At 35.3% G+C, this 17,629-nt stretch overlaps 1 protein-coding gene across 12 annotated transcripts in view; it reads right to left on the bottom strand.

Moving 5' to 3' along the window:
• Positions 1–17,629, bottom strand: part of Cdh18 (cadherin 18) — a 1,022,663-nt gene that overhangs the window by 235,143 nt on the left and 769,891 nt on the right. For all 12 annotated transcript variants that reach the window (XM_087621794.1, XM_087621802.1, XM_087621796.1 and 9 more), the window contains one exon: positions 16,545–16,839. In XM_087621794.1, the coding sequence (XP_087477920.1) occupies positions 16,545–16,839 (295 nt within the window). The remainder of the gene's footprint in view (positions 1–16,544; positions 16,840–17,629) is intronic.

Raw genomic sequence — 17,629 nt, 5'->3', positions numbered from 1 at the left:
CATTAAATCAGACAATAATCAACAATAATGAAATCTGCAGATGGAATAGTTGAATCATTTATAAAGGAAGGAATACTAGAAAAACACTGTATTTACTAAATACACAGAAAAACCTTAAAGCTGGAGAGAATGTTAAGGTTTTCTCTTTCTCATGAGAGACTACAGTTTTGGACTAATATATTTCTGTACAGAGTAAAATTAACTAGTGAATTTGAATAAAATGTAATCTTTCTATTAAAAACCAAATTCATTGGTGAGACCAGAACCAACTCTACAAAGACTTCAAGAAAAACTGCTTCAATCACAAGAGAAAAACAAACACATACAACTGGTCATAGAGGAGAAATAAATATGTTAATACAATTATACAAAAACCCTGAAAACACAAGAAAATCAATATTTCATAAATTGACACATATATTTCACTGCCTCTGAAAAACAATAAAAAACACAGAGAAACATATTGGATGCTAAAAATCATTTCTATAGACCATGGGATTTTTTGAATATTGAATATATATTTGACCATAAAATAGCATATAACAACTATAGGAAATTGAAATTGCACCCCGCATTTACACTTAGCAAAATGAAGTAAATCAAATCAATTAAATTAATTATATGGAAGAAACAGAAAATAGTAAGAGAAACAACAAAAAGAAATGGAAACAAAATCCATATCACTAAACAAACTACTAAAGATAGTTGAATCAGGGATAAAATCAAGAAGGAAAATTAAAAATTTCAGAACTAAATTAAAATGAAAACCAAACATGCTAAACTGTATCAGACACAATAATGAGAGTCCTCAGATGAGTTTATAACAGGAAGTGCTAACAATAAAATGAAATATATAGCCTTCTGGTCTCCATCTGCAACCCAGAGATAACACTGTGGCACAGAACTCTAAGAGAGCTGGTCTACCCAGAATGCTGACACACCTAAGATTACAGGCTCACTGCCTCACAGGAGAAACGGGCTCCAGATAAAGACAGCAAGACCAAGTAACACCAGAGATAACCAGATGGCAATAAGCAAGTACAAGAACCTAAGCAACAGAATATCAGGCTACTTGGCATCATCAGAACACATTATCTTACTAGAGCAAGTCCTGGATACCCCAACACACACAAAAAGCAAGATTCAGATTTAAAAACACATCTCGTGATTAGAATAGAGGACTTTAAGAAGAATGTAAATAACTTCCTTAAAGAAATATAGGAGAACACAGGTAAACAGGTAGAAATCTTTAAAGAGGAAACATAAGATCTTTTAAAGAATTATATGAAAACACAATGAAACAGGTGAAGGATTTGAACAAAAGTAATCTGGATCTAAAAATGGAAAAAAAAAAAAACAATAAAGAACTCACAAAGGGAGATAACCCTGGAGATAGAAAACCCAGGAAAGAGATCAGGAGTCATAGATGCAAGCATCTCCAACAGAATACAAGAGATAGAAGAAAGAACCTTGGGTACAGAAGATACAATAGAAAACATTAACACAATAGTCAAAAAATGCACAGAGTAAAAAGCTCCTAATCCAAAACATCCAGGAAATTCAGGACAAAACGAGAAGACCAACTTAAGAATAATAGGTATAGAAGAGAGCAAAGATTTACAACTTAAAGAGCCAGCAAATATCTTCAACATAATTATAGAAGAAAACTTACCTAACCTAAAGACAGATATGCCCATGAACATACAAGAAGCCTACAGAACTCAACTAGATTAGACCAGTAAATAAAATTCCTCCTGTCACATAATAAACAAAACACCAAGTGCACAAAACAAAAGAGAATAAGCAGTAAGGAAAAAAGGTCAAGTAACATAAACAGACCTATCAGAATTACACCAGACTACTCACCAGAGACTATGAAAGCCAGAAGATCCTAGGCAAATGTCATAGAGACACTAAGAGAACAAAAATGCCAGCCCAGACTACTATACCCAGCAAAACTCTTCATAAACATAGAGAAACCAAGATATTCCATGACAACACCACATTTACACAATATCTTTTTACAAATTCATCCAAAGAAAGGATAATAAATAGAGAATTCCAACACAAGGAGGGAAACTACACTCTAGAAAAAGCAAGAAAGTAATCGTCTTGCAACAAACCCTAAAGCAGATACCCACACATATATAATTCCCCCTCTAACAACAGAAATAACAGGAAGCAAGAATAACTTTTAAAATTGATGCATTAAATTCCCCAATAAAAAGGCATAGACTAACAGACTGGATACATAAGGAGGACCCAGCATTTTGCTGCATGCAAGAAATAGACTTGGGGACAAAGACAGACACTAGCTCAGAGGAAAAGGCTGGAAAACAATTTTCCGAACAAATGATCCTAAGATACAAGCTGTAGTAGCCATTCTATTATTGGCATTTAACCAAAGATTATCAGAAAAGATAAGGAAGGACACTCCATATTTATCAACGGGAAAATCCAGCACGATGAAATCTCAATGCAGAATATCTATGCTCCAAAGGCAAGGACACCTACATTCATAAAAGAAACCTTAATAAAGATCAAAGCACACATTGCATCTCACGTAATCATAGTGGGAGACTTCAACACCCTACTCTCGGCAATGGGCAGATCATGGAAACAGAAACTAAACAGAGACACAGAGAAATTAATAGGAGTTATGAACCCAATGGATTTAACGGATACCGATAGGACAATTCATCCTAAAACAAAAGAATATACCTTCTTCTCAGCACATCATGGTACCTTCTCCAAAATTGATTGTATAATTGATGGCAAAACAGGCCTCAACAGATACAAGAAGATTGAAATAATCTCAACATCCTATCAGAACACTATGGACTAAGGCTGGTCTTCAATAACAACACAGATGACTGGAAGACCACAGACACATGAAAGTTGAATAACACTCTACTCAATGATAACTTGGTAAAGTTAGAAATAAAGAAATTAAAGACCTATCAGAATTTAACGACAATGAAGGTACAACATACCCAAACTCTTGGAACTCAATGAAAACAGTGCTAACTGGAAAACTCATAGCTCTGAGTGCCTCCAAAAAAAAAAATAACTGGAGAGAGCATACACTTGCACACCTAAAAGCTTTAGAACAGAAAGAAGTAAATGCGCCCAAGAGGAGCAGAAGGTAAGAAATAAACTCAGGACTGAAATAAACCAAGAGAAACAAAAAGAACTATACAAAAAGTAAACAAAACTGAGAGCTGGTTCTTTGAGAAAATCAACAAAACAGAAAAACCCTTAGCCAGACTAACCAGAGGTCACAGAGAGTACATCCAATTTAACAAAATCATAAATGAAAAGGGAGACATAACAACAGAATCTGAGGAAAAAAATCATCAGATCCTACTACAAAAACCTATATTCAAAAAACTAGAAAATGTGGATGAAATGGACAATTTTCTAGACAGATACCAGGGACCAAAGTTAAATAAGAATCAAATAAATCATCTAAACAGTGCCATAACTCCTAAAAATTAGAAGCAGTCATTAAAATAATCCTGACCATAAAAGCCTAAGATCAAATTAGTTTAGTGGGAATACTATCAGACCTTCATAAAAGACCTCCCACCAGTACTGTCCAAACTATTGTACAAAATAGAAACAGAAGGATCAATACTGAATTCATTCATTGAAGCCACAATTATGCTAATACCTAACCACAAAAAGACATAACAAAGAAAGAGAACTTCAGACCAATTTTAATTATGAATATCAATGCCAAAATAATAAAATTCTCACAAACCAAATCCAACATTGATCATTCAACATAATCAAGTAACTTTCATCAGGGGGATTCAGGGATTGTTCAATATATGGAAATCCAGCAACGTAATCCACTATATAAACAAACTTAAAGGAAAAAAAAAACCCACATGATCATTTCCTTAGATGCTGAGGAAGCATTGACAAAATTCAAAACCCCTTCATATTAAAAGTCCTGGAAAGATCAGGAATTCAAGGCCCATATCTAATCATAGTAAAAGCAATATACAGCAAACCAGTATCCAACATCAAAATAAATGGAGAGGAACTTGAAGCAATTCCACTAAAATCAAGGACTAGACAAGGCTGACAACTCGCTTCCTACCTATTCAATATACTACTTGAAGTCTGAGCCACTTAGACAACAAAGAGAGGTCAAAGGGATATAAATTGGAAAGGAAGAAATCAATATATTACTATTTACAGATGATATGATAGTACATTTAAGTGACTAGAAAAATTTGTTTACCACTGATAAACCGCCTCAGCAATGTGACTGGGTATAAAATTAACTCAGTAGCCTTTCTCTACTCAAAGATAAACAGGCTGAGAAAGATATTAATCAAACCATGAGACTGGAAAAAGATCTTTACCAATTCTAAACACAAAAGAGGGCTAATATCCAATATTACAAAGAATTCAAGACGTTAGACTCCAGAGAATCAAATAACCCTATTAAAAATGGGGTGCAGAGCTAATCAATTAATTCTCAACTGAGGAATATGGAATGGCTTCAGAGTACCTAAAGAAATGTTCAACATCTTTAGTCATCAGGGAAATACCAATCAAACAAACAAACAAACAAACAAACAAACTGAGATTCAACCTCACACCAGGAATCATGGTTAAGATCAAAACCTCAGGTGAAAGCAGATGATGCCACTGCTCCTTTGTTGGTGGTTTGCAAGCTGGTACAACCACTGTGAAAATCAGTATGGTGGTTCCTCAGAAAATTGGGAATTGCACTACCTGAGGACCCAGCTATACCACTCCTGGAATATACCCAAAAGATGCTCCAACATTTAACATGGACACTTGCTCCACTATGTTCATAGAAACCTTATTTATAATAGACAGGTTCTGGAAAGAACCCAGATGTCCTTCAACAGAAAAATGGATACATTCAAATGTGGTACATCTACACAATGGATACTACTCTGCTGTTAAAAACAATGACTTCAGCAAATTCTTAGGCACATGGATGGAATTAAGAAATATCATCCTGAGTGTGGGAATCCAGTTACAAAGGATGGTATGCACATGGTATGCACTCACTGATGAGTGGATATTAGCCCCAAAGCTCAGAATACCCAAGATATAATTTACAGATCACATGAAGCTCAAGAAGGAAGATTAAAATGTGGATGCTTCAGCCTTTTTTAGAAAGGGAACAAAATAATCAAGGGAGGAAATATGGGGAGAATGTTTGGAGTAGAGACTGAAGGAAAGGGCATCTGGAGATTGTCCCACTTGGGCATCCAGTCCATATATAGCCACCAAACCCAGACAATGTTTCTAAAGCCAGAAAGTACTTGCTGACAGATGCCTGATATACCTGTCTTTTGAGAGGCTCTGTCAGATCCTGACAAATACAGAGGCAGATGCTCATAGCTAACCATTGGACTAAGCACGGGTTTGCTAATGGAGAAGTTAGAGAAAGGACTGAAGGAGCAGAAGGGGTTTGCAACCCCATAGGAAGAACAAAAATATCAACGAATCTAACCCCCCAGAGCTTCCAGGGACTAAACCACCAACCAAAGTGTACACTTGGAGGGACCCATGGCTACAGTGACATATGTAGCAAGAATGGCCTTGTGCATTAATGGTAGGAAAGGCCTTTGGTCCTGTGAAGGCTTGATGCTACAGCATAGGGGAATGCCATGGCAGTGACATAAAAGCAGGTGGTTGGGTGGGGGAACACTCTCATAGAAGTAGGGGGAGGGAGAATGGGATAGGAGGTTTCCGAGGGAAAGGGGATAACATTTGAAATGTTAATATATAAAATATCTAATAAAAATGTTTAAAAGAAGTGAAATATATCTAATCAGTGACCTGGCTGCAACTGGAGACTTGGGGAAAGCATGTGGCAATAACATCCAAAATCATGCTTGACAAGAGACAGTCAAATTAAGAGTTGAAATTAATGATAGAAACAAAATTGAAAGACTCGATATTAAGAGTCGCTTCATTTAATAGATGAACAAAACTGACGAGTTTTATTTTCACTCAACTACATATTGTCAGACTTCAACCAAGAGACACATGAGTGACTGAGCGGTTGCAGTTGTTGCTTGTTAGGATTTCCTCACAGAGTTTACAGTTTTGATCACTGTCTATATCTGTGTATCTTCTTATCTATCTGCCTGTGTTTCTGTCTGTCATCTGTTTATACATTTGATCTATAGGTTAAGATACAATTTTCTATAATCTGATTTTCTTAAACCACACTCTCATCCATGTGATACTTTTCTGTTCAGAGCACTTCAAATAATCGAGAATATACACCTTAATAACTTGATATCAGTTGGGAATGGTTAAAATATCCATCAGAGGAAAAAAGGGAGGGACATCACATATGGTTGAAACAGACAACACGTAATGCAATTCTCAGATGTTTCCCAATGTCATAACAACATGATCTGAAATCTTCTGTAGTATTTTTTAATTCAATGCAATGACAATGATACACTAAATAATATTGCTGTTGAGGCAGGAGTTTCCATAGTAGGCACTGTCCCTGAGGAATATCAGCGGGCAGCAGAATTATACCAACCGCATGGACATGTGAGGGAGCATTCAAGTTCTGCTATTTATAGCTTCTCAAACATAGGCGTGGCTTGTTATTAAAACATAAAACACATTATGCATATATGCATGTATGTAACTTGGACATGTGTGAGATGATATTCCAAAAGGAATATTTATCATAAATAGGTAAAAAGAAAGTGAAATTCAGTAGTATATCAATAGTTGATACCGCATTATGAAATTATAGAGTCACCAAAAACAGTAAGGTAGAATGAGATGCAAAAGCACCTGTGTATCAAACAAGAAAGGGTTTATAACGCATCCCCTGAAAAGAAGTAAAAATATTTTCATTCTATCATACTGCCTCTGGGTTCCCTTAAATTTATAAACTTTAAATACTTTTCCACACTATGAGTATTGGTAAATAAAGTTAGATTAGAAAAATATTTTAGTAAACCAAGAATTCTTTTGTCAGAGAGAATAAAACAGAACTACACAGTTGTTCATCACTAGGCAAATCCTCTCAAGTCCTATTCCTATGTCACTCGGCATAAATATGAGGTTAAATTTAAAACCACTAAATATGGGAAAAGAATAAAGCTAATTTAATATGAAAACTAAACACTGGGCTGGGGATTGGTTCCATGGGTAACAGTTCTTAATGAGCAAGGATAAGGGTCAGAGTACTCTGCACCCATGCTAAAGGTTTGGCATGCCTATGTATCCACATGTAGTTCTGACACTTTGGGCTATGAGGCAGGCGCAAGAGGAATTCTGGTCCTCCCTGAATTTCAATGACCCCAAAGCTCAGTAAGAAATTTATCCAAGACTTTGTCTCGTAAATAAACATATTAAGTACATCTTTCAAATATCAAATTTGTGTTCAGCTTCCCTTGGGTTATTGTATTGTTTTCTCTACTATCTTACCGTTATGTGTGTGCTTAAATTTCCTACAAGAGAGTGTGTGCATATGGCATGAATACTTTATCACAGATAAACAAATTATATATGTTTGATTGGAGAGAGGATGATTTGTTGTACTGAGGTATTTGTTTTCATGAGCTGCTCAACTTCATCAAAGCACTGTAAGAGTTTTCAAAAAAGGTAAAAGGAACATCAAAAATTAACTATATATTGACATTCAAACCTCTGGTTCATCCCAACCTTGAGTGACAGTGAGAGGTTAGCTTGAGTTATTTGTCCCTTCTTCAATTTAGAATTAAAAATGTAATCATACATAGGAAAAGTGTAAATGCACCATTACTCAATTCAGTTACAATGAAATTTAGCCAGATAGCCAAACAACATGTTGCACATATTAAGAGCAGGTATTTCCACACAATTCGTTTTCAGGGTAGAAGTATCTGTGGAAAGAGTAGCCACATCCTTATAAAACAAGTATTGAGACAATGTTTTGCTTTAAGTGAGAAGGTTAGAAAATTAGCAGACTGCAATGAAGTCATTTCAGGGACCCTGAGGTTCCTCCTCAGATAATTCCTTCCATTCTGGGCTTAGCGTTTGCTTACTGTCAGAAACATCTTTCAATATAAACATTTTAAATTAAAAACAAAATCCCTGAAGCTTCTTCCCCAGGCTCTGGAAACACTACCACACAAACACAGGTGATGGAGGACTCACTGCTTCAGACTTAACGTCAGAGCATGAGCTGAGACCTCAAACAAGACAACCGAGTCAAAAAGCACTATTCACAAGGGATGCATCAGTTTGAGCTCTGAGAAAATAAAAGCAAATTGTATGTGACCCCGTAGAATAATATCTGGGCTACCGAGCCATAAACATACAAAATGAATATTGCTTTGGGCCACATTTTTATTTGTTATTGTTTTGGCGAATGTGAGACATCACCGTGTAGGCTCATGCGCTTAAAAGTTGATCTCTCAACGGCGCTGCTGCTTTAGAAGCTGTAGAACCTTAGGAATAAGTTAGACATAACAAGGAAAAGATGGATGTGGCACGCATGGAGAATTTTTGTTCAATTAGTGAGTGGTTCGTCAGGTCTGCCATGTAAATCCTCAAGTACAAACCATCTACCTAGTGAACTGTGATACAAGCCTCATGTTATTGATCTATCACCCCCAAGATCACTTCCCTATGTTTACTATCTGAATATGACTGCCTGAATCCTGGCAGGTGTCCAGAATGAGGCTCCCAGGATGCTTCGGCAGATCTAAATCAAGGTCCCAACAAGCAGTGCAATCAAGTCACAACAGCTGCTGCCTACCGTTGCTGTGCAACAAGGAACACAGAAAAAGAGGCTCTGTGCTTTTAAGATTGGAGAGGAAATATGAAGACAGGAAGAGGAATAAGAGAGTTATTTCCATCACCCATCATAAGGAACACAATAGATTATAAGCAAGTAAATTGTCTTTTTAATACCTAAAAATGTTTCAGTGTTCCATAGGACCTAAAGTTGGTAAATGATATATTGATAATTTTTTGCATTGTAAATGATAGAATATAACCTTTATTTCTATAACTTGTTCCAATAACTAGATACCTTAATCATTTTTGAAGTATTCTTATGAGAATATTAACATCACTTAGATAGTGTTTAATATTCACCCCCTTTTTATTATTCAGCAATGATTTTTCACCTACATCTGACTCAAAAAAAATCAGTACTATTCTATACAATGGTGACTATTCATTTTGACTATGGCTTACCATATTAACTGAATATGTCACATTTTAATGTCAGCTGTAAATCGACTAAACAGTTTATCAAAGTATAAAAATAATTTCAACTATTATAAAAACATACCCTCTTAGACATTGGGAATGAAAATAAAAGACATATTTTAAAAACAGCAAGAGGGAGAAAAGTTCAATGTTGCCATGATTCTGTTCCAGGTACAGGACAGCCTCCAGAGCCCATGTGCTGTAAGATTGTTCCCAAGTGCAATGATACTGAGACATGAGGGGACTTTCAGGAATAGAGGTCTAGTGAGATGACACAAAGTCACTGGGGTAGCCACTGCCTTTATGGAACAAAAGTGGTTCTTGTGGGACCATAGCTAGTTTCCTGGAGACTTGATGTTTAAAAATATGCTCATTGCTCTGTCCCTGAAGCTTGCCAACACTGTGCTGCCATTTACACGGTGTTCTCAGCAGAGCCATCATATGTGAGACCAAAAGATTTTCGGCATTCAGCATTGTATGGGAAGGGCACCTTATTTTTACATATTGCTCAGGTTCATGGATGGATGTGACAACAGAAATGGACTAAGGTGGTTATTGGCACCATATACATGATGTCTTGCAATGATCAACAAAGGAAAAGAGTCCTAAATTTGAATTAATAGAATTTACATGTGCAATAATATATTTTCAAACATTTTGCTCTACCAAAATGTATTGAATATGTATAGATATGAATATAATAATATGCACTTACTATAAGTGTATATATTCAACCACGTGGTCATCACTAGACCATAATATTTACCATATGTAATCTAAGTAAAGGTTACGAAACTGAACTTCTTTGAATCTTGTGAGTAATAAGTCTCAACTACTCAAACCACTGCTCTCTGTTCTTCATCCACGATAGTCCCATTTTATACATGAATTTGTTTCCATTTTATGCCATTATGTATTTTAATATGATAAGTAATATTTCAACATGTAATTTGCATGTAAAATAAATTTGGTTAAAAACAGATATCTAAATCATATTGTGAATGAGTTAAAATTTCTTTCTAAGAATATTTAGCAATACCTGGAAATATCAAGTTTGGGTGTAGTGTGAGGGATGCAACTGATACCATGGATTAGTGGCCAGAAATGATGCTAACAAATTCTACTGTGAGGAGTGCATTTGCAAAAGATCAAGACTTATAACTGCACTGACATCAAGTATGATAACAGGAGAAACTGTAATGTGTAAATTACACAAATGAGAAGAAGCATTACATAAAGACACTTAAAAATTTGATGTATGTTTATACGTGTATGAAACAATCTATGAGGCAACAGATATGAATATCTGATCCTGGAAAAATTTGTGACTGAGAAAGTATTAGCCCTATAGTGCGTGTCCTACTCTTTTGTGAAATTAACTTCACATGGATCCAAATGTAAATATGATATTTCTTTCTGTATGTATAGCTAAATGACATTCAGACTTCATCGGAGAAGCTTTCTTTGGAATCAGTGTTGGTAAATCCAGATATACATGGCCCCTCTGTGTACAAAGGATAAGTAATGATTTCTGTTTCCTCTGGGTAGGCAGATGACGATAATGACTGTTAAACATTGACCTTGTAGGCATAACATTATTCCATGGATCTGATTTCTTTGTTCATCATTGTAGGGCAAATGCATATGTTCTCAATACCCAAAATCCACTCCTGATTTTCCTCAATGTGATTCTGTCCCCCTTGAAAATGGCCTCACTACTCTTTGGCCTGTTCATTATATTTCAAAATTATTATAATGCACTACCTGTCAAAATAATATTTTATAGCATTTTTTGTTGAAAAATAATATTTTGTTACTTCATTAAGAATTTTATAATAACCCAAAGTTCTTTTCCCAACTCAGCACACACACACACACACACAAACATATATATATATGTATATATATGTACATATATATGTATATATATGTATATATATATATATGTCTAGTGTCATATAATAATAACATTAAATTTTTTCAAAATCATATCCCCATATGACTGCATTAGTATTAGATAGAAGATTTTTCTCTCTTTTTGTATCCCTCGGTTAAGTTTATCTTTTAACAGAAAATATACTATTTTTCAAATATTTCATAAATCAATAGGATATAATAGTAATAAATTAGGTATAATGAGTCAAAATCTAGATTTCCTTAAACTTTGTCCTCCAATATCTTTTTTTAATGTTACTATCATGATGCTTCTGGAACTTTTCTAAAAGAATTGTTCTATAAATAATATGAATTTACTGTTTAATTTTCTTTTTAAAATAGGAAAATAAGACCTAAAGATATCCCTCACTTAGAAAGCTTTTCATACATTTCTTAATAACCATGTTATTTTTGACAAATACTGCCATTCTATATTTGATTTTTATACCCTGTAAACCAAGAATAATCATCGTGTTGACACTGTGATAACATTTATGACAAATACACAGTATTATTGTAAACATAGGAGACTGCTGACACTTAGCAAGTGTTTAACAAGTGTTCCTTGTAGTTGTCTGTTTGATCATTCTCACGGTTGCCATGGCTACCTATACTCACAGACTCTGGCACATTTTTGCCCAATTTGTGATGAAGAATTCTCAATATTTTGCAGAGCAGAAAGTCAATATCCAAAAGAGCAAATCCCATTAATATATTAATTAGAACTTCCGTGGGTACAAATAATTTTGATCACAATCATGATTCGAATATGTGAAATATGCTGCTAGCTGCACTCAAGCAGAAAGAAAAATTTCAGTCACAGCAAATTATCTGAAATCATAATTAATCTGTGTGTAAGAGAAAGAAAAAGGAAGTTAGAGTTTCATGTTTCAACAGCAAATTAAGATTCTTAAAGGTGAGCAGCATCGCTGCTTCTAGTCAGAAGTGAGAATTATTCTACACAGTTCTTTGGATTGAACATTAGATTCAATGTTTTAACTTACATGTTCCCATTAAAATCTTTAAAATATTAATTTATATGGCTGGGAGGTATGCAGTCAATGAAGTGCCTGCGGTGAAGAACTCACAAAGGCTTGAGTTCTCTCTTTAAGAGGCACATGAATTTAACAAGGCCATGGGTTTGCAATACCTATCCTGGAAAAGGAGAAGCAGGCAGATCCCTGGGACTTTCTGGGTTGCAACATTGGTGTAATTGGCCAGCACCAGGCTATTGAGAGACCTGAACTCAAGTTAACATTTCAATGGTACTTCACAAGCACTGAGAGGAAGCTTTCCAGTGGTTAGATAACTGGCAACGTGTGTCAGGAAGGCAGAAGGATGACATTTGTTTATAGTGAAGGCTGCCCTTCTGTGAAGTGCCGCACAGCTTGCAATGAACTTTCTGGCTCACCGAGCAGAGATTTTGATACTCAAGACTACAGCATTATTCTCGAGCTGTTCGCCATCAGGTTTCTTTCCCTGGAATCTCTCACAATGCAATCGACAAACTTTAAAAATAATCAATCCTTTAGTTTTGAGAGCTGCATAGCCTGCCTTCCAACAGTTCAAATATTTCTATTTAATATTTAAATTATCACAGATATTTTTCATATGAATGAATGACTGTCTTTCAATAAACCATGATCTGCAGAGACAGCAAGCAGCAAGCTATCCCTACTGCTGTTGTTTGATGCTACTTTGTCTACAGTAATTTGGCATTTTATTTCTGCAATCGTAGTTGAACGATTGTCTTCTATTTTTCCTAGCTCTCTTTCTCCAAATCTGTTTATTAGGAAACCCAGGAAAATTTTATTCATATATCAATGAAAGCAATAAAATAGGGTCCATATTTACTAAATCTAGTAAACTCTTTACTAAAATAGAGTATACACTTAGAAATTATTACAAATAACAAACTTTATTTACTTAACATCCCGATCACAGCCCTGTCTTTTCTCTTTTACCAGTCCCACCCTCACATCCCACTACCCCTGTTACCCCTCCCATTCTCCTCAGAAAAGAAGAGACCCCTCATGGGTATCAGCCAGTTCTGGCTTATCAAATCACAACAGGACTGGGTACATCCTCTCCTACTGAGGCCAAACAAGGCAGCCCAGCTTAGGAAAGAGATCCAAATCAGGCAAAGTGTCAGAAACAGCTCTCTCTCCAATTGTTTGGGGACCCACATAAAAACTAAGCTACACATCTTGTGTGTGTGTGTGTGTGTGTGTGTGTGTGTGTGTGTGTGTGTGTGTGTGTGTGTGTGCACATGCATGCGTAGGTACTAACCCATCTATGCCCTTCGTTTGGTGATTCAGTCTATGTGAGGCCCCCATGGGATCAGGGTAGTTGAGTCTGTAGGTCTTCTTGTGAAGCCCTTGACCCCCTCCATCTCCCTACATCTTTCCTTGCACTCTTCCACAATATTCCCAAGTTCTGCCTAATGTTAGGCTGTGGGTCTCTGCATCTGAGTCTATGAGCTCCTATTAGCAGGGTTAGGGGGATATCATTAATAACTTCAGTGGTTGGCTCTTTTCCATAGGCTAGGTTCAAGTTGGGCCAGTCCCTCAATCTGTGCTCTATATCTTCCTATGTCTTCCATTGTTATATATAGCATAAAAGTTACACACACAGAGACACACACTAATTTTCACATCAGCCTCCATAAAGTCAAAGTACAATGTGGATTGTTTTTATGATGATGACAAACACACATATTATCTCTCTCTCTCTCTCTCTCTCTCTCTCTCTCTCTCTCTCTCTCTCTCTCTCTCATATACACACACATGCACACACATTCATCATTATAATGAACTCCTGCTTATAAAAAGATAATAAAGTATAGTTTCTAATATTTGGCATCTGGCCTCCAATAAGTTACTATCATAAAAATATCCTTGCTTGGATTGATCTAGTATGCTCTTAGTTATTTTGCTATTTTCAAAAGTTAAGGTTTTGCACTTCCAACGGCATTCCTGTCTATCTGAGAACTTAAGAATACATAAGCTGTTCCTCATTCAACCAATACTTCAAATTTTAGGAAATATCTTGAAAATATTTTTATTTCTACGCTTTGCACAGCTTTAACTATGATGTTTCTACATTGCCTTTTTTCATTCAATAATTTCCAGTTTCTCCTTTTCTCTGTTAGCCATCAAAGTTCTGATTTTTTTTTCAGGCTTTGAACATTACCAATATTTTCCTAACCTCAATCAATCAATGTTTCCTCAAAATTTGAATTTCCCTGATGGTTATAAATCATGCCTCTCCTCACCCAAAATGGGAAAATACCATTTTTCCTCCCTGACGCACATTTTCTTCTTTGTTTTTGGGGATATAACTTGTTTCTGTGGCATATCAAAACACACCATTTTTACTGTACCTTATTTCTTAAGATCTTGTTATTTTTTGTTTTTTAAACAGGAAAGCAATCAAGCCTAAATAGTTTACATTTTATTATTTCAGGACATATATGGATTTTTTTGTAATTTATGTTTAATAGAAACATAATAACACTACTTGCCCACTCTCTCTGCTATATTCCCTAAACATCTCCAGTTTTCCTTTGTCCATTGGAAACTGTCTTAGACGGATGTTGACTTTGCATTGCATCTAGAGTTATCCCATATGACTCTTATGGCTTTATTTTTGCTTTTATCCTCTACCAGACACTGGAAGGCAACCAGCAAATTTCTTACAAATGGTGGTGTATAATAGTACGTCATGTTTATAAAATAATGGGGGTTTAGGCAATGTGATGTTGGCCTATGGGCCTTTGGCAAGGAATGAGAAATTATTTTCAACTTTTTGCTCACAGGCTCTTACCCATTTTTTCCCTAAATGTCCTTAGAGACTAATAAGCATGAATATATTCTAAGCATCTGCCAAGAAATTGCTAACACTTTTCCCTGAATTCTGGTGCACAGGGAAAAGGTTGGGAAATTGTTTACTCCCTAGAGATGCTGACTGAGAACATCTTGCTCTTGATTTCTACCCCTTGTCCATCAGCTAAAGAGCTATCTGGCTCTCAGGAGACTTAAAATGGGCTGCGATTCTAAAAGGGAACAGAAGTTCTCTTCTTTCAGTCAGGAAGCTTTATGTGAACATCCACAGACAGACATGATCAGTGACTGCAATATTCTAATTCAGTATAAAGTTGTCATATATATTTAAATGAAATGCAAAAACTAACACTCCAAAAATGTCTCCAGAAAACAAGTGGAGTCCCAGAAAGACAGCAAAAAAAATATGACTATTTAACTTTATTTTAATTAATTTCAGGAAATTGATCTGTGCAATAAAAATAAAGAGAAAGAGATGAGCCATGAAAAATCAGTGAGTAAAGGAAGTGTACCACAAATTCAAAAACTGGAGAACTGAATGAGTTTTCAATTACAGTACAGCCATGCATTGAGGTGAGTCTTAGATTAATTCCTTGTCTATTTCCTAAAACTGAGAGGCTGGGATGTGTACTTTATGCTGTCTGCACATTCAAAATAATCTCAAAATGAGTAACATGATTTTGTATATTTTGAAATAAATATGTAAATGCTATTAATAATTTAATGGTTAATGAGAAATAGCTTCTAATGCTAATGTTATTATAATTGAGAAGGATATATTGTGATTATAAAGGATATAGCATGAAGTACCAAGGCATTTTTTCTTCAAGGCAATTCCTGTTGAATGTGTAGGAGTCCATATTACTCATAATTTTTAAAAAAATTATCTAATCTAAAAATTCCTATAAATCAGAATTACATATGATATCCAATTATGATTTTTACCTTGAGATTTTCAAACTATTCTTATACATTCATATTAAGAAATTTTTTCAATAATAACATAAGGATTATTAATGGGAAAGTTTTACTGCAATAAAAATATTATAACATTTTAGGACTTTCTCAAATTAAAAAAAAATAAATTAAAATACATTCTTCCCCCTTGGGAGGAATTAGAGGAAGAATTGAAAGAAGTGAAGGAGCTTGCAACCCCATAAGAACAACAATGCCAACCAACCAGAGCTCCCAGGGACTAAACCACTGCTGAAAGACTATACATGGACTGACCCAGGGCTCCAACTGCATATGTAGCAGTGAATAGCCTTGTTGGGGCACCAATAGAAGGGGAAGCCCTTGGTTCTGCCAAGGTTGGACCCAAATGCAGGGGAATAGGAGGACAGTAAGGAGGATATATAGGGGGAATACTTGTATGGGGGTGAGGGATGGGAGGGAAAGGGAGCTTACTGACAGGAAACCGGGAAGGGGAATAACATTTGATATGTAAGTAAAGAAATATATCTAATAATTTTTTTTTAAAACGATATGTTTGCTACCGATGAATGAGTTTCTGCACTATAAAAATAATGTCCTTACCCATATCTGACATTTCAGGCACAGTAACGATGTATGGTCCGTCTGTGAACTTCGGAGCATTGTCATTGATGTCTTGCACTTTGATGATGAACTCAGACTCAGGTTCCAGAGGCTTGTTCGTCCGTCTGTCAATAGCCTGGGCATGAAGTACATAGTGAGTCTTCTGCTCTCTGTCCAGGCTTTTGGTTGAGTGGATGTCACCAGTGGTGTCGTCAATGATGAATATAGTCCCAGCTCCTTCTCCAGTAAGGATGTACTTGACAGAGCCATCGCCTTTATCAGAGTTGGAGTGCAGCTAGAAAATACACACGGAGGAAGTCAGTATGAATATATTCTGATGGCATATGTAATCTGAATATTTTCAAGAAATAAAGAATTTTAGTTTTTTTTTTCTATACTGGAAAGTCAAAGTCACAGCAGCCATTTCATTTCTTATTGTTTCCTCTAACTGGTACTAAGTGAACATTGTATCTTGATTTTTCTGAGATGTAATATGTAATATGAAGACATTGATATCACACTATGCGATATGAAAGAATCGGTATTACACTATGAAGAAAAGGAAGAAGATAATTCTACTACATCACTATTGCTTTCCATGCCTGGGGAAATTCTTATGAAGATTACTCAACATTGTTTTCATCATTGGATCTTGCAAAATTGAGTGGGAGAAACTGAAGTTAAAACTCGTTATCAGTCTTTCTTGGTGACACACATGCATCACCAAGGTACTAATTTCATAATTTGTAGAATATAGAGTATAATATCATTTAGCATATATTCAAGTTAAAAATTATACAATTTGTTGTTATTTTTCTCTTCTTAATGGTTTTGAAAATATTACAGCAAATTATAGTTAGTATTGCAGTAGGTAATAATATTGACAAATGAATAAAACTTTATTTCCTAAAAGACAAAAAATATACAATATCCACTTAGAAATAATACTTCGGTAGAAAACATCCTTTTAAGAAATATGATTTTAAATCTACAATCTCTAAATGGATATTACAAAAAGCACATAATGGATTTAGGTCATTTAAATCTAAGTGACTTAAATTATTTTAATTTGAATATGATACACT

The sequence above is a fragment of the Rattus norvegicus genome, chromosome 2 (genome assembly GCF_021556685.1).
Source record: "Rattus norvegicus strain SHRSP/BbbUtx chromosome 2, alternate assembly SHRSP_T2T, whole genome shotgun sequence".
In the NCBI taxonomy this organism is placed as follows: domain Eukaryota; kingdom Metazoa; phylum Chordata; class Mammalia; order Rodentia; family Muridae; genus Rattus; species Rattus norvegicus.
The sequence above is the reverse complement of the archived record's forward strand: the minus strand, read 5'-3'. Positions and strand labels throughout refer to the sequence as shown.